This window comes from Monodelphis domestica, chromosome 1 (genome assembly GCF_027887165.1).
Source record: "Monodelphis domestica isolate mMonDom1 chromosome 1, mMonDom1.pri, whole genome shotgun sequence".
In the NCBI taxonomy this organism is placed as follows: Eukaryota; Metazoa; Chordata; class Mammalia; order Didelphimorphia; family Didelphidae; genus Monodelphis; species Monodelphis domestica.
In genome coordinates, this window is record NC_077227.1 from 736,188,656 (window position 1) to 736,207,409 (window position 18,754).

Genomic DNA, 18,754 nt, shown 5'->3' on the forward strand with positions numbered 1-18,754 from the left:
ACAATAGTGTGGGTTTCCTTTGTCATCCTTTGCCCCTTCTAGGCTTCACCAGACTCCCTTGGGAGTGAGTCCACGACCCCAGAATGTTAAGAATCCCTGCTCTAGTCCGAGCCAATTCTTGTTTTACAGATAGGGAAACTGAGGCTTAGTAAGAGCCCTTCAGCTGCTCGGGTGTGATTCTAACTCAAGCCTCCTGAGGGAATTTTTTTTTTTACTATCTTTGAACCTATCAGCAATCCTCAGTCACGGGAGGTGCCTGGAGCAGCTACAAAGCTCTGGGGGAGATGCAAGGTTTAGGTAAGATGCTGGTCCTTCCCTCTTGGAGTGTGTCTGCCAAGGATGCTGGCCATGGGATGGTGACACGAATAATTAGAGTAACAGTAGAGGCGATGTGAACTCAAGAGGCACAGCAAATTATTCTGTAAAGTATGCAGAGGGGCAAGTAGGCAGGATTGTGTCTGAACCTGCCTGGTGGAGCCCATCTTAAGATTTTTAGTGGAGGCGTTTGCACTCCAAAAATAGGCAAACATTTATTGTCTTGTTGATTGTCTCAGCTTAAGAAAGTGATTGAGAGGGTTGCTCAATGGTTAGAGAGTCATGCCTGGAGCCAGGAGGGCTTGGGTTCAAATATGACCTCAGATACTTTCTAATGATGTGATTCTGGTTAAGTCCCTTAACCCCAGTTGCCTTGCCCTGATCACCCTTCTGTCTTGGAACAGATAACTTGATTATAAGACAAAAGATGAGGGTGTAAAAAAGTGATGGAGAAAATGTTAATAATGAAGGTTAAGCATGAAAGAGTGTTCTGCATGTGTGTGTGTGTGTGTTTTTTGAGAGAGAGCCGGTTGTTAAACATTTGCTAACAGTCCCTGGCAACAGGGCATTGGGAGCATTAGGGTAATTCAAGGGTAGTTAGGAGGAGGGGAGAAGAAGAGTGTGAACATACTCCAAATATAAGGAATAAACAATTTGAGCAAATGCACCAAGGCAGGAAATGGGACTGTGAGTAACCCTCTTGGGTGGGAGGCAAGAGTGAGGGTGGAGACAGCTTGGTGTAGTGGATTGGGAGTTAACCTTGAAGCCAGGAAGACCTGGGTTTGAGTGCCACCCCTCAGACATCCTGGCTTTGTGACTTCCAGCAACTCACTTAATTTTTCTGGGCTCTTGTCAATTCTTTAAGTCTCTACATTACAGAGGAAGTTTGCTTTTGCCTGAAGGGATTTTCCTCCCTAGGTGATTCCTATGTTTATAAAATCATGTCTGATTAAAAAAATAGAACGAAGGGTATGAGGTGAGGAGAGATGTCTGGGGAGAGAGGACAGCCCCAAACTGTGGAGGGGCGGAAAAGGCAAGCAAAGAATGTGACATTTTCCTTGTGGGGAGCCACAGAGGGGTTTAGAGCAGAGAGGCATGGACAGATCTGTGCTAGGGGGAAGCTGTGACTATGGATTAGAGTTGGGGTCTTACCTTTTGGGGTGTTCTGCACCCTTCTGGCAGTTTGGGGGAGCCTGTAGAGCCCTCCTCATAATAATGTTTTAATTGAATAAAATAAACTACAGAGCATCACGTTGACTCCTAGCTTGCCTGGCTTCCTTTAAGCCCCAGCTAAAATTCTTCAGTCTACTGGAAACTTCCCAGCCTCTCTTAGTTCTAGTGTCTTCTCTCTGTTAATTATTTCCTATCCATCCTATAGAGTTGGATAGTACTTAGCCAGGTGTTGTCTTCACCTTGGAATATGAGTTCCTTAAGGGCAGGGATTGTCTTTTGTTTTTCATTGTATATTCAGTACTTTTGATGTTGTATCTGGCACTTAAAAAGATTAATAAATGTTGATTGATTGACAAAGGAAATGAATTTTATCATTCAATAAATATTAAGTGCCTATTATGTGCCTGGTACTATATTAATCTGGATTGCATAAAATATGTGTATATGTATTTATATGTATATACATATATATATACACACAGACATATTTGTTTATATACAGTATATATATACTTTTTCTCATTCAAGTTTCAGGTTTTTTCTTGAAAGGTAGAGGGGTAGCTAGGTAGTACAGTGGAAAGAGTACCAGGCCTAGAGTATAGAGTACTCAGTTTCCAAATATGGCTTTAGGCATTTTCTAACTGTGTGACCCTGGGCAAGTCACTTAACTCCAATTGCCTGAGCCCAAATTTGAACCCAGGGCCCCTGGACTCCAGGTCTGGCAGGCAATTCACTGAGTCACCTAGTTGCTCTTCCCAATAAGTTAATACTTAGCTCTCCCAAGTCTAGTTTAATCTTGTACTCCTGAAACCCCTGTGGGACTCAGTTTCCTAATTTGTAACATTGGACTAGACAACTTCTAAAGTCTTTTAAAAGTCTAAATCTATGATCCTGTGATGGAAGACTGATTCAAGAGTGAACTTTTCCCCATCAGAGGTCTTCCTGACCACTTGCAGGTATGTTGTGAGGGCCCTGGTTGGACCAGATGGCTTTTGAGGTCTTTCTCACTTGGTATTTCTGGCCATGAAAGATAGGACTCAGAAAGGAAATATGCAGAGACTTGGAGTGATTTAATATTGGGGAGCTACACTTCAGAATAATCCAATCCTTCAAGAAGCTATAATTTCTTTGTCATGATTGATCTCTCTATCCACTGAGTTAGTCAGTCAGTCAGTTGGTTAACTAGCTTTTATTGTGCCACTTGCTATGTGCCAAGATGTGTATTAAGGGCTGAGAATATGAGTATCAGTAGAAAGAAAATCCTTGTCCTTAAGAGACAAAACCTATGGGGAAGCTGAAGGGGGTGGGAGGGGGCACAGAGGGATGGTAGAGAAATCCAGAATGCTGGAGAGGAGTGATTGCACCCTGTGGTAATTTAGCTGATGATCACTGGGGATTGCTATGGCATTGAACATTCCTCACCCTGCATTCCTGGATTCATCTCTCCAGTTTCACCCTGGCTCATCCTCAGATGACATCTCTGTGGATGGGTTCATGCTTCATCAAAATCCTCAAATATGGGACCAATTGGTCCAAGTCAAATAGGTGAAGTGGATTCCAGCTCTCCTTCAGGAGAAAAGATGTGGGGTAGGAAGGATTTAGGCTAGATATAAAGAATCACTCCCCCCTTTCAAAAGGACTATTTCTCATTCAATTTAGATATGCTTTGATGAATTATTAAGCATATTTTATATTTAGTATTAGTGGTTGACTCTGGGGAGTCTTTATTCAAATCCCTGCTTTGCTACTTATTAACTGTGACCTTGGGTAAGTCATTTCCTTTTGTAAAATTAAGGGGCTGAACTTTTTTTTAAACAATATTTTATTTGGTCATTTCAAAACATTATTCATTGGAGACAAAGATCATTTTCCTTTCTTCCCCCTCCCCCCCGCCCCCTATAGCTGACGCACAATTCCACTGGGTTTCACATGTATTCTTGATTTGAACCCATTTCCATGTTGTTGGTATTTGCATTAGAGTCCAGGTGTTCTTCACCTTTTTTTGTGTGTCCTGGACTCATTGGGCAGCCTGGCAAAGCCTGTAGATTTCTTCTATGAAGCATGTTTTTAAATGCCCCAAAGAGAAGCTATGGAGGGAGAATCTATGGGACTTGGCAATATGTCATATTAAAGAGAGGTGAGTGAGGAGGTAGGGATGACCGTAAGATCGCAAAGCCCAGCGATGGGAAGAATGTTAGTGCCCTGGACAGAAATAGGGAAATTCAGAGGAAGGTTATGTTTTGAGGGTGCCTAGAAGATAATGAATCATATGTTGGGAATATTGAGCTGCCACATTCCAGCGACCTGCTCCATGTCTGGAGAATGAATGCCCTCTCTCCTTGCCTTTGCTACGTGCAAACCCTACTTCCTTTCAAGGCTTAGTCTGAGAGCCCCTTCTTACATAAAACCTTCCTGATCTCCCACTTGCTTGTGCTCTCCCTTGGGCTCAGATTCTTCTAGCTCCATTTGGTATTCCATTATCTGGATCTCTGTTGTTCTTCCCTCCCTTCTTTCAGCGGCATGTGAGCTCCTAGAGGGCAACCAATGGTGGTTTGGTTTTGTCTTTGTGCTCTTTGGCTTGGAAGCACTGGGCTTTGCGCACCATAGGTGTTAATGCCTGTTCAACCAAATTGAAAATAAAATGAAAAATAAACACTATTGGAATGGACCCTGGGAAAGAGTTCAGACTCTAGGGAAGGGAGTCAGGGCTGTAGCAGGAGATTATCTCTGAAAAGGCCTTTAGTATTTCAGCAGGTAGGAAGGATTAGAGGCAGGGAGGGGGCATTCCAGGCAGAGAATCATAACCGATTTTTAGTCCTGTTAGCCTTTAGTAAGCGTCTACTGTCTTCAGAGCACCTGATAGAACTACGGAGGGAAAAACCTTTACGCAATGATTCACCGAGTGATCATCTTCCCTTCTCCGTGCAAAGAAGCCTCTGGAATCATCAGGGTTCCATTCATTCCCTTATATCTTCCTTCAGCCTTTCCCTGACTGCCTGTCCACCTTCTTTCTCTTTCCCTTCCCCAATCTCTCTCCTCTTTCTTTCCCATTCTTTCTCCGTCTCTGTTTCTATCTCTGAATGTCTCTGGCTCCCTTGGGTCCCCTCTTTCCTCTCTGAGGATCTACCATAGAGGTTGGGAATGGGGGATGGGTTCTTGGGAGAGGGGAAGGTTTTTTGAAGAAGCCGTCAAACAGAAGAAAGAACAATGGTCATGAGTCAAACCTCATAATAATAATAAGGAAATCCAGAGAGGAGAGGGGCCTTTTCTCCCCTCTCCCTTCCCAGCAGCAGGCAATGACCATATACGGGCACAGAAATGTCCCGAAAGATGGAATCGATGGAAGAGGGAAAAGCAACAGGGGAATTTGCAGTAGGGCTTTATGAAGGAATCCACCCCAAAGCCAGAAAGCCAGGCTCCCCAACCTGCTCGGCTCTCTTACATGGAGCCCGTTGGTATGCGGTTGGCAGTTTGGCATTCCATGGATGGAATTTCATGCGCTGCTTCCCGAAATAGCCTGGAAGAGCCGGGGAGGAGGGTCTCCCCGCAATGTTCCTTTGGTCCGGTCGGCTCTTCTGGGCTGCCTCGATGCAGAAGAGTCGAGGAGCGTACTGAGCTGCCCGTTGGCTTTTCATTCATTCATTGGCCCACTGCTTCACTGATTTATTTATTTATTGTGATAGGGATTTTTCACTTGGATCTCGGCACTTAAAAATGTTTTGATGACTAGATTTCACCCTGATAGGTTTTCTTTAGAATCTGGCGTATTTTATTTTGTGCATTTAAAAGCATTCTTTTGAGAAGCGGGCCAGAGACTTCTCCAGATTGCTGCCCAAAAGTCCATAACACGAAAAAGGTTAAGAACTCCCACATTATAGAAACTTGGGGCCAGTAGCTGTCATCTGATAATACGAGCTGGGTCAATATTTCCTCTCCAATCCCCTGAATCTCCAGTTACTCCATGTGGTGAGTATTTATTAAGTGCTTACTGTGTACAAGGCTCCACAAATATTGCAAACTATTGGGATCATTGATTTAGACCTGGAAGGAAACTAATAGACCATCTGGAACATTTTACAGAAAAGGAAACTGAGGCTCAGATAGGTTAACTGATTTATCCAAGATTCCACAGGAAGTGTCAGAGGTAGGCTTTGAACCCTAGTCCTCTGACTGGGTTCTTCCTACTGTACCATGCATATATCCTCTTCTCTTGCCAGACACAGTCTTCTGTCATCCTAATCACTTGTTTTCTAGAAAATGGAATGGAAGAACCTCCATTCAATCACTAACGTGATTTTCCTTAAGCCTAGCCGTGATCCCTTACTATTACTCCCATAACCTTCAGTGACTCCCTATTGCTTCCAGGAGCAAATACAAAATCCTTTGGCATTCACAGCTCTTTGTAACCTTACCCCTTCCTACCTTTCCAGTTTTCCTACACCTTCCTCCCTGGGTCCAGGGACACTGGCTTCCTGGCTGTTCTGTGAACCAGACACTCCATCTCTTGGCTCTAGCCATTCTCTCTGGTTGCCCCCATGCCTAGAATGCTGTCCCTTCTCCACTTTTGACTACTGTACTGGCTTCTCTGGTTTCCTTTAAAGTCCTAACTAAAACCCCCCATTCTACAGGAAGCCTTCTCCTGTTCCCCTTAAAAAAAAAAAAAGAGAGAGGCGGCTAGTACAAAGACCCGAAGGCAGAGTGTTGAGTATGGGGAACAGAAAGAAGGCCAGAACAATGGGGCTATAGAATGTGTGAAGGGGACAGGAAACCTCCTTAGGCACCATATTCTGAAGAGCTTTAAATGCCAAACAGGAGGTAATATTGAAGCTTAGGGAGTTATTGAGGTTTATTGAGCAGAGGAGTGACAGCCTTAGGCTTTAGGAAAATCAATTTGGCAGCTGTGTGGGGATGGGAGACCGGAGAGCCCTGAGAGCAGGGAGGCTCTTTCCATAGTTTGAGGAGAAATGTTGACAGCCTGTAGTAGAGCTGTGGCTCTGGGAGTGGCGAGAAGGGGATAGATGCCAAAGATTTTGCAACTGATTGCATATATGAGGTAAGAGTGTTTGTTGATAGCACTAAGCTATCCGAGGACAGGACTTGGGCTAAATTGAGTAGAATTTGAGGAGCTCCTTCCTGTCCATCCTACCCTCAGCAAAGCCTTGCCCTTTGGTGGTCCTTTGGTGATGGGAAATGAAGGTGCCTTGTGTGAGAATTCATCCATCTCTGCCACTTTCAGATAACCATCTTGGATTCTTGGCCAGCTGGGCAGGAAGAGCTACTCAGCCCTAGTGGATGACACGGTTCCCTTCCTTCCCCACCTCCTCTGACCTCAATGACTTTCCCTGGTGGCTCTTTGTATTCCTCTGGTGACCTTGACTTCATCCTCACTCCTGGTGCTTCTTAGAAAAGAACATTTTGTGGCTCCCGGGTGCTCTTCACTCTCTCTCAACCCTTCGATCCAATCATTTGGGTTCTGTTGACTCTGCCATCATGATATGTTTGTAAAACCCTCTTTTGTCCTATCATTGCCCCCATCCCAGAGCAGTCCCTCATCTCCTCACAATTGGACTATTGCGATAGCCTTTGGATGAATCTGCCTGCCTCAAATCTCTCTTTACTCTAGTCTGTCTTCCACCTAGCTGTCAGACTGATTTCCCTGAAGAGCAAGTCTGGCTATGTCACTCTCTCCCTACTCAGTAAACTTCAGTGGCTCCCTATTACCTCCAGGATTAACCATAAAATCTTCTATTGGACTTTTAAATCCCTTCCTAACTGAGCCCCTTCCTACCTTTCCAGTCTTCTTATGCCTCAATCCCCCCAACATATCCTGTGATCCAGTGATACTGGTCTCTTTACTGTTCCTCCTTACTGGTACTCTTTACTAAGGAAGTCATTCCATTTCTAGACTCCAGGCATTTTCATTGACTGTACATGATGTCTGGAATTCTCTCTCTTCATATCACTTGGCTTTGCTGGCTTCTTTTAAATCCCAATGGAAATCTCACCTTCTGAAAAAAGCCTTTTTAGACAGCTAGGTGGCTCAGTGTATAGAGTATCAGACCTGGAGTTAGGAAGATCTGAGTTCAAATCTGGCCCCAGATATTTCCTAACTCTGTTTGCCTTAAGCCATTAGAGAAGGAAATGACAAATCACTCCAGTGTCTTTGTTGAGAAAACCCCATGCCAGTGTGGTTCATGGAGTCACAAAGTTTAGACATGACTGAATGACTAAACAACAATCCTCTTTGTACTTATTGCTTTCCCTATGAGATAATCTCCAATCTATCCATCCTATATATAGTTTGCTTGAACATATTTGTTCACTGGTTGTTTCCACCATTAGTCTGTGAACTCTTTGAGAAGAGGGACTGTTTTTTGCCTTTCTTTATGCCCAGCACTTAGAATAGTACCTGGTGAGAGTAGCTAGAGAGCAGAGGTGGCTCAAGGTTCTGGGTTTAAATCTGGCCCCAGACATTTCATAGCTGTGTGACCCTGGGCAAGTCACTTAACCCCAGTTGCCTAGCCCTTACCTCTCTTCTGCTTGGGAACAAATACTTGGTCTTGGTTTCAGGACAGGAGGTAAGGGGTTAAAAAATAGTGGTTGACCCAGAGTAGGTGCTTAGTAGATGTTTCTTGATTTGCATTCCTCTGGTCAACCTTTTTATAAGGTTGTTTGGATGAGGCCCAGAGACCAGAGGTCCTGGGTTCAAATGTGACCTCAGACACTTCCTAGCTATGTGACATTGGCCAAGTCACTTAATCCCCATTACCTAGCCCGTACTGCTCTTCATTCAGCCTTGGAACCAATACGTGGTATTATTGATTCTAAGATGGAAGGTAAGGGTTTAAGAAATCCTTTTTGGATAATGGTATAGATGGCATGCTTCTGATACTTCAGAACTGGGAAGATTAGCTAACATGTTTGGTGACACAATTGAGATGCCCTGTTACCTGTAATAAGGGTTGACAAGTCTGTGCAATCATTCAGGTTTCTTCTGGTGACTCATGAGCTCTGGCCACTTGCTAAAGGTATTGAGCCCAAGGCTGGGTCCATGATGACCTGGAAGGAGGCTTTAAAAGAGAGAACCAGCTTTTCAGTCTTTCTTCCATTTGTATGAGTGTGTCAGGACATTTATGACCAGGACATTATGACCATGTATCCTCAAACATCCCAAGTGATAGGATCTACAAGGACCAACAGGGAACTGTTAGTCCCCCAAGCCCTTTCTCGAGGGACCAGAGACCATGACCAAAATGGTCTGAACAGTTGTTCGATCCTGTTGTCCACCATTCAACCTGTCTGGAAGTCTAGACCAGCCTTGGGGAATGAGAGTCCAGGTGGGAGACAGACACTCACAAAACAATCAGAATAAAGGCACAGACTCAGGAGGTGCCCTGAAGGGAGTGGATTTTGAAGACCAGGATAGCTATGGATGAATGGAGAGGAGAGAGGAGATGACTGTCAGGCGAGGAATTAAAGTGACAAGGTGTTGTGAAGGGCATGAGGATATTGACTAAAGAGGGGATACAGGAAACAGATGAGCCCAGCCGGAGTGAAGAGGTGGCATTGGAGAATAAAAAGAGACCAAACAGTAGAGAAGCTGGTGGCCCACTTGAGGAAAAGTCCTACAAGTCAAGCCTGGAAAGCTGGATTGGTTGTTGCTGTCAGGAGTGTTTCAGTTGTTCCCTTCCCCACTGGAGAATGGACACTCCTCAGGGGAAGGGACTACTTGATTTTGTCTTTGTATCCCCAGCACATAGCTTGGTGCTTGCACATAGTAGGTGTTTAATACGTGTTTTTTAAAAAGTAAGTAAATAAAAGAATGCATAGATTATTTTAATGTGACCTCTCTTTGGTGTCTGGGGGTACTATTTGGAGGCTTCTTTTTGTGCCATTTTCTTTTCATGAAGAGGCCATGTTTCAACATTTCTTTGGCTCTGGAGATGACTGAAGGGAATCATAAAACAATCTGACACACTCTTCCTTTCTTCCCCAGGGGTGAAGAAGAGAACTAAGGTCATCAAGAACAATGTGAATCCTGTATGGAATGAGGTGAGGTGCTGCCCATGGAACATGGAATCCTGGGAGGCTTCCTTGAGGAGGCAGATTTTTAAGGGACATTTTAGAATTTTTATTATTTTAAATTTTATTAAAAATTTTTCCATGGTTATATGATTCATGTTGCCTCCCTCCTTTCTTCCATCCCCCCTTCCGGAGTCAACAAGCAATTCCACTGGTTGATACATATATTATCATTCAAAATTAAGGAATATTTTAGAAGAGGGAAAAGCCAGGACACATGTGGCTCAGGGTATGTGCTGGATTTCCAAGGGATTCTTAGGATTCATGAAATCATGTGTGATGTAAAGGGAGGTGGAAGAATAGGTGGGTTACAATTTTCATGAGTTGGGAGGTTGGGAATGCTGGTCTTAGAGTCAGAAAGCCCTGAGTTAAAATCCTAACTCAGGCACTTACCAGCTCTGTGACACAGGACAAGTCACTTTTCTGCTCTGGCCTCAGTTATTGTTCAGCCATTTTCAATCATCTTCTACCCTTTGTGACCAGACTTGGTGTTTTCTTGGCAGAGATACTGAATTGGTTTGCCATTTCCTTGTCCAGGTCATTTGACAAGTAAGGAAACTGAGGCCAATAAGGTGAAATGACTTGGCCAGGGTCACCATAGTTTGTAAGCTGAGACCAAATTTGACTCTGTGCACTGTGGCATGCCTAACTGTCCCTTGCCTTGGTTGGATGAGATTGCCACAGAGGACCCTTCTAGCTCAAGGCCTAAGACCGTTTAGCCTTCATCGATCCCTAACCCTTCACTTGATTACCATCTCCTTTTTGAACCCCACTCCTCCCAAACAACATATATTTAGGAGTCCATTTACTGATATCTGAATGTTACTCTGGGAACTGTCCCCTCTGACAATTAGGGATTTACTGATCAAGGGATTAGAGATTTCCCCTGAAGCTCCTCCTCCCTTAAATCATGTCCTTCCTCTTTCTATAAGACTCTGGTCAAACTCATCTCCTCCTCCAGGAAGCCTTTCCTGATTAGCCTGATCCCTTTCAAGTCATCATCTTACTTTGGCTTCCCTCTCTCACCTCTGCCCCCAATGCTGGATGGTGGTAGAATGTGATTTCAAGTCTGTTTCCTGTATATACGTCTTGTTTCCTCCACTGGGCTAGCCTGAGGGGACACTGAAAGAGAAAAAAGCTTTCTGAGGGATTGTGAAGTCTGATGTGGGGACATGATCCCAAGCAGACCAGAAGGGCTCTTATGCTCATCTACTCCATCATTTTACTTGGGAGCCCTTAGTCTAAAGAGAGAGACTCAGTCTCTGTCCTCAAGCAATCTCTACTTTGAAGGAGAAGCCTGCCCTGCCTGCCCTCAGGGAGCCTCTAGTCTGAAGGGAAGACCCAGCCCCTGCCCTCAGGGAGCCTCTAGTCTGAAGGGAAGACCCAGCCCCTGCCCTCTGATTTGAAGGGGGAGATGAAGACCTAGTCTTCTTGGAGCTCTGATGTGGAAGACCCAGCCCCTGCCCTCAGGGAGCCTCTAGTCTGAAGGGAAGACCCAGCCCCTGCCCTCTGATTTGAAGGGGGAGATGAAGACCTAGTCTTCTTGGAGCTCTGATGTGGAAGACCCAGCCCCTGCCCTCAGGGAGCCTCTAGTCTGAAGGGAAGACCCAGCCCCTGCCCTCAGGGAGCCTCTAGTCTGAAGGGAAGACCCAGCCCCTGCCCTCAGGGAGCCTCTAGTCTGAAGGGAAGACCCAGCCCCTGCCCTCTGATTTGAAGGGGGAGATGAAGACCTAGTCTTCTTGGAGCTCTGATGTGGAAGACCCAGCCCCTGCCCTCAGGGAGCCTCTAGTCTGAAGGGAAGACCCAGCCCCTGCCCTCAGGGAGCCTCTAGTCTGAAGGGAAGACCCAGCCCCTGCCCTCAGGGAGCCTCTAGTCTGAAGGGAAGACCCAGCCCCTGCCCTCTGATTTGAAGGGGGAGATGAAGACCTAGTCTTCTTGGAGCTCTGATGTGGAAGACCCAGCCCCTGCCCTCAGGGAGCCTCTAGTCTGAAGGGAAGACCCAGCCCCTGCCCTCAGGGAGCCTCTAGTCTGAAGGGAAGACCCAGCCCCTGCCCTCTGATTTGAAGGGGGAGATGAAGACCTAGTCTTCTTGGAGCTCTGATGTGGAAGACCCAGCCCCTGCCCTCAGGGAGCCTCCAGTCTGAAGGGAGAGACCCAGTCCTAGTAATCTCAGAGCTCTGGTCTGACGGGAGAGATGCTACATGGAGGTTATTGGGTAATAACAAGTGATGTATTTTCCTGAAGGATGAACTGCTCTTGACTTCAATCCCTAAGAGAGCAGCCAGGTCCACTGGGCACTTCTCATGAGCCCTGCTTCTTTGGTTGGTGCCTCTCCCACACGCTAATCCCTGGGCCCCTATGGTGCAATGGAGGGAGGGGGTGGGGACCTGGACCTTCCTGCCCTCTCTCTGCTCTCGGTTGGACCGCTGCCTTCAGGTCCCTGGGCTCTCCTGCTGATGCTGCCTTTTCTCTCCTTGCAGGGATTCGAGTGGGATCTGAAGGGCATCCCTTTGGACCATAGCTCTGAGCTGCACGTAGTTGTAAAAGACCATGAGACAGTCGGAAGGAACAGGTGAGGAACCACAGGGCCCCTGAGAAGGATGCTGCCCCTTGGCATGGGCCCCTCTCCTGCCCTCTAGTCCAGCCTTCCTTTTCTTTAAGGAATATTTTTCTTTTCTTTTTCTCAATTCCACGTAAAACTCTGGAATTTAACATTCATTTCCAGGATTTTTGAGTTCCCAATTCCTTCCTCAGGACCCTTTGCTCTGGATTATCCATGTGCAGTCAGATAAAACCCCAGCGTTCTCTTATACCTGGGCCAGGCTGAGAGCTTATATGACTAGCCAGCCTCATGGGATTATTGGATAATATACACACAAACACTTTGTAAACCTCAGATGCTGCTTATTATTATTAATAATCACAAACAACTTTAAGGTATTCAAAGTACTTCATATATTATCTCACTTGAATTTCACCACAACTCTGTGAAGTAGGTGCTATTACTATCCCCACTTTACATTTGAGTAAACTGAGGATAGAGAGGGCAAATGACTTACTCAGGGCCACACAATTCATTTCCTGAGCAGGAACATGAAAGATCAATTCCTTTATCCAATATAAAAAAATCATTCTGGGATGTGAGGACATTGGAGCTCTGGGTGGGGCAGAAGATCAGCCCTCTGAGCCTCAATGGCTTTATCTGTAAGATGAAAGGTCGGGGTTAGGGGGTCCCTGAGCTTTCTACCAGATATCCTCTTCTGGGATTTTGCTGGGATTATTCGGCATGCCTTAGAGCCCACTCCATGGTTTATCTAAGTCAGATGAGGGCTGTGTTCGTTCTGAACCCGTGGGATAGGTAAGACGTGGGCATGGGCATTCCTGCTGCTGCTGGAGTCATCCTTCTGGGAGTTCTCTTATCAGTCAATCCACTAGTGGATGGGTCAGGCAGGTGCCTCTTGTGCCAGCCCTGATTGCTGCTGCAGCTGGTTCCTTCTTCCATCCTCTCATTTTTAGCATCTGTGGCTTCTGTTAAGATTTAACTCAATTACTGCCTTCTTTAGGAAGCCTTTCCTCCCCTCCCCTCACTCCTTTCCCCTTTAAGATTGCCTTCTATCTACCAATATTTACTTTTTAAACCTTTACTTTTTGTTCTAGACTCAATTATAAGACAGGAAAGTGGCAAGGGCTAGGTAATCAAGGTTAAGTGACTAATCTAGGGTCACCCAGGCAGGAAGTATCTGAGGTCACATTTGAACCCAGGACCTCCCCATGTCATATTTTTCTTATGTGCTGCCTCCTAATTAAAATGCAGGCTCTGTGAGGACAGGGATTGTCATTTACTTTTCTTTCTTTTTCTAGCATTGTGCCTAGTGCCTGTTGCTCTACGGTCATTTTTCGGTTGTGTCCAACTGGGGTTTTCTTGGCAAAGATACTAGAGGGGTTTGCCATGTCCTTCCCCAGCAAGCCCCCACTTTACAGAGGCAAACAGGATTAAGTGACTTGCCCAGGGTCACATAGCTAGGAAGTGTCAGGTTGGATTTGAACTCTGGTCCTCCTGACTCTAGGAGGGGCACTCTATCCCCTACACCAACTCCCTGTCTGCTTACCACATAAAAGATGCTGATCCTTGGCTATGGCTACTCTGTCCTGAAATCTGGCTGCCCATTCTGGCCTCGATTCTCTGCCTGCTGAAATCCTATCCATCCAGTATTTTACAGAGGAGGAAGCCACCTGTTATTGTCAGTTCTTCCTCAGATCATTCCCTATTCCCAAGCCTGGAGGGAAATAACAGGGTATCGATCTGCAGCAGGTTAAGGTTGATGGGAGGCAGAATGGTAGAGGGTCAGCGTGCTGGACTTATAATCAGGATGATCTGGGTTCAGGTCCCTCTTCAAGTTGTGGGACCTCAGCTGGACCAATCACCTAAACTTATCCAGTCCGCAGTTTCCTGGAATCGTGGACATCTAGGTCTCTTTTCAGCTCTAAATCTATGATCATGTGATCACAAGCCTTATTGTCCCAACTTGACAGTTGAGGAAATAGTTTTAATCAGAAGACTTGAGGAGCAACTAGGCAGCTCAGTGGATAGAGCACCACACCTGGAGGTCCTGAGTTCAAATATGGCCTCAGATGCTTCCTAGCTGTCTGACCCTGGGCAAGTCACTTCACCCCAATTACCTAGCCTTTACTGTTCTTCTGCCTTGGAACTGACAGTTTCAATTTTAAGACAGAAAGTCAGGGTGTAATAAAAAATTAAAAAAACTAGGGGAAGGGACTTACTCAAGATAATATGACTAGTAGGTGATGGAGGCAGGACTTGATTTCTGAATTCACTACTCTTTCTTCCACACTGAATGAACTGTTGTTCCAGTAGTAGTCACACAGCATTGTAAGTCTGCTCTGGCTTTATAGGTCACAGCAGCAAAGTCATCCCCTGGTAAAACTGTGACCCAAACACAGTTTGCCTTCTGGGCTCTTTGGAAAACACTTAGCACAGTGCCTGGCACATAGCAGACACTTACTAAATGCTTATTTTCTTCTTTCTAAATTCCTAAATTTATGGCTGATGCATGAAAATCCCATCTTCATATTCTCCCTGTGGTTGTGTGTTCATTGGGGTATGCCCTTAGCTTCACCATTGTTTTATTATTTTAGATGAGAATTCAGTTGAACTCAATAAACATTAATTAAGCACCAACTGTGTACCAGGCTATGAAAATAGGAAGGCAAAAAATGAAATCATCTCTCCTCTCAAAAAGCTTCTATCCTAATGGAAAGACAATACGTATATGTGATAAAAGGAAAATAAAAAAAAACCTGCACTCACAGAGCATATATTCTATTGTGTATTGACATGAGCTAATACCAGATAATTTTAGGAAAAAGGTAGCACTGATGAGTTGGGAGTATCAGGGAAGGATTAGTGGAGAAGGTGGCATTTCAGCTGAAACTTGAATCCTTTCCCCACCCACTGAGAAGGCCAAGTACCATGACATTTATTCTGTATACAAAATCAAGCAAAAATGTATTTCTGCATTAGTCATGTTGCAAGAACAAATAACCCAAAGGATGTTGGATGGAAATGAAGGAAATGAAGGAAATGAAGGAAAAAGTAGGCTTCAATCTGCACTTAGAGTCCATCAGTTTTCTCTCTGGAGGTGGAGAGCATTTTTTATCCTGAGTCCTTTGGATTGGTATGGATCATTGTATTGATCAGGGTAGAAAAGTCTTTCATGGTTGATCATTATTACAATATTGCTGTAATGGTGTATGATGCTCTTCTGGTTCTGCTTACTTCACTTTGCCTCAGTTCATGTAAATGTTCCCAGGTTTTTTTTTTAAATAAACCCTCACCTTCCATCTTAGAATCAAAACTTTGTATTGGTTCCAAGGCAGAAGAGTGGTAAGGGCTAGGTAATGGGAAGTAAGTGACTTGCCCAGGATCACACAGCTGGGAAGTGTCTGAGGTCAGATTCAAACCTAGGACCTCCCGTCTCTACACCTGGCTCTCAATCCACTGAGCCACCCAGCTGCCCCCTTCCTAGATTTTTCTGAAACTATCCCCCTCATCATTTCTTTTAGCACAGTAACATTCTATCACAATAATATACTATAACTCGTTCATTCATTCTTCAGTCGATGGGCATTCTCTCACTTTTAAATTCTTTGCCACCACAAAAAGAGCTGCTATAAATATTTTTGTATATATGGTCCTTTCCCTTTAATCTATCAGGGGATGTAGACATGATGGGGGCAAGGCTAAAGGATACAAGCTTTATCATGAGAGAATATAGTAACAGAGTAGCTAGTATAGTAAATAAGGCAAGGTAGATAAGTAAAGGTAAAAGTAAAAGTCAGAGTAAGAGTGTAAAAGGGAGAGTGAGAAAGTTCTTATCTTGCTTACTAACTAAGGAAGGGGGTCATTTGTTTGGGTAGTTGTCCCCCTGTGTCTCTAGGGAACTTCACCCTTGGTCTACCTTGATCTGCCTGGCTTGACTCAGGATTTACTCCGTTTGCCCACTGCAGGGGAGCAAACTGCAGTATAAATGTGATTTTAACGATGTGTTAAACACCCTGGGGCAACTTTTGGTCAGTTTTGCTCTTTTCTGCATGGACTTTAAGGAAGGCAGTGAGTGTAGAACTGAACATTGTTTGAACCTAGTCCTGTGTGACTGGGAAACTGAACCACCTACACTTGCTGAACAAAGATCCCACTCAAGGACCTAAGTTATTACATCACAGTTTTATAGCCCTTTGGGCACAATTCCAAATTGTTCTCCAGAATAGTTTGGACTAGTTTACAACTCCACCAGCAATGCATTAATACCTCTCTTTTTCCACATTCTCTCCAGCATTTGTCATTTTTCTTTTTTTTTTTTGTCATGTTAGCCAATCTGGTAGGCATGAAGTGGTAACTCAGCATTGTTTTAATGTATATTTCTCTAATTACTAATGACTTAGAACATTTTTATATGACTATAGCTTTGATTTCTTCCTCTGGAAATTCCCTGTTCATATTCTTTGACTATTTCTTTATTGGGGAATGGCTCTTATTTTTATGAATTTGGCTTACTTAGTTCCTTATGTAGTTGTCAGAGAAATTTGCTATCAAAATTTCCTTCTGTTTTCTGTTTTCCTTCTAATTTCAGCTATGTTGGTTTTTTTTTATGCAAAGTCCCTTTAATTTAAAGTAATAAAAATGATCCATTTTACCACTTGTGATCCTCTCTAGCTCTTGTTTGATCATGAACTCTTCCCTTATCCATAAATCTGACAGGTAATTTTTTTCCATGTTCCTCTAATTTGTTTATGATGTCACCTTTTATAGCTAAATTGTGTATTCATTTTGAACCTTATCTTGGTACATGGTGTGAGATGTTGGCCTTTGCTTAGTTTCTGCCAGATTGCTTTCCAGATTTCTCAGCAGTTTTAATGAGCTCTTATCCCCCAAAGCTTGGATCTTTGGGTTTATCAATAACTAGATTAATGTAGTTATTTACTTTTGTATAATATATGTTGTGTGGATGGAAAATTTGCGACACCTGAGCTACATTCTCAGCATCATTTTAAGTTACATCCTCATCTTATGTAAGGATGCTTAGGAGATAAATTTGTCTGAGAGCCATGCTGTGGGACTCTTTTTTCTGGAGCTTGTGCTTTTGGTAAAGTGCTACAGGCACTGATTTTGCTCTGCTCATTTGACTGGAAGAACCTTTTTTCTTTTCCCTCTCTTTTGATTTAGAATAAAAAATCCTATATATTTTTAAATATTAGGAGTATTTATTCATTTTTACTCCTACAGTGTCTAATCTCTTCCATTGATCAACCTCTCTATTTCTTATCTAGGACCAGATTATTTCAATGATTATCCCATTGTAGTATAGTTTGAGATCTATTCCTGCCTTTCTTCACATTAAAAAAAAAAAAAACAAACTTCCCATGATATTCTTGACTATTTATTACTCAAGATGAACTTTGTTGTTATTTTTTCTAGCTCTATAAAACAATTCTTTGGTAGTTTGATAATGACACTGAACACATAAATTAATTTAGGTAATACTGTCATTTTTATTATATTAGCTCAACCTACCCTTGAACAATTAATATTTTCCCATTTCTTTAGATCTGTCTTTGTGTGAAAAGTATTTTTGATTATATTAATATAATTTCTGTGTGTGTCTTGGCTGGTACACTCCTAAGTATTTTATATTATCTGAAGTTATTTTAAATAGAATTTCCCTTTCTATCTGTTCCTGCTGGGCTTTATTGTTAACATATAGAAATGATGATGATTTATATGAGTTTATTTTATGTCTTGTGATTTTGCTAAAGTTTTAATTGTTTTGATTATTTTTTAATTGATTTTCTAGGGTTCTCGAAATAAATCGTTGTATCATTTACAAAAAGCAATAATTTTGTTTTCCTGTCAGCCATTCCTATTCCTTTGATTTCTTTTTCTTCTCTTCCTGGCATAGCTAGCATTTCTTTTTTTTTTAAGTTTATTTTTAAAAAAATTTTCCCATGGTTAAATGATTCTTGTCTTCCTCTCCTCTTCCTTCCTCCCTCCTGGAGTTGACAAGCAATTTCACTGGGTTATACATATATTATCACTCAAAACCTATTTCCATATTATTCATTTTTGTAATAGAGTCATTTTTTAAAACCAAAACCCCAAATCAAATACCCACATAAACAAGTGATAACTCATGTTTTCTTCTGAATTTCTACTCCCACAGTTCTTTCTCTAGGTATAGACAGCATCTTTCTCATGAGTCTCTCAGAATTGTCCTGGATCATTGCATTGCTCTTAGTAGCAAAGTCAATCAATCACATTTGATTGCCCCACAATGTTTCAGTTACTGTATATAATGTTCTCCTGGTCCTGTTTATTTCATTCCTCATCAGTTCATGGAGGTTTTCCCAGTTCTTATAGCACAATAGTATTCCATCACCATCATATGTCACAATTTGTGCAGCCATTCCCCAATCAAGGGAAACTCCCACCACAAAAAGTGCAGCTATAAATATTTTTGTACGTTTGGTCTTTTCTCATTTTTTAATCTCTTTGGGATACAAACCTAGTAGTGGTATTGTGTAGCTAGCATCTCTAATATAATATTGGATTCTAGTGGTGAAAATAGACATCCTTGCTTCCCCCCTGGTCCAGTCTATCCCTATTACA

At 43.3% G+C, this 18,754-nt stretch overlaps 1 protein-coding gene across 16 annotated transcripts in view; it reads left to right on the forward strand.

Moving 5' to 3' along the window:
• Positions 1-18,754, forward strand: part of DYSF (dysferlin) — a 279,243-nt gene that overhangs the window by 18,527 nt on the left and 241,962 nt on the right. For all 16 annotated transcript variants that reach the window (XM_056814043.1, XM_056814044.1, XM_056814045.1 and 13 more), the window contains exons 2-3: positions 9,485-9,540; positions 12,051-12,142. In XM_056814043.1, coding sequence (XP_056670021.1) covers positions 9,485-9,540; positions 12,051-12,142 — 148 coding nt within the window. The remainder of the gene's footprint in view (positions 1-9,484; positions 9,541-12,050; positions 12,143-18,754) is intronic.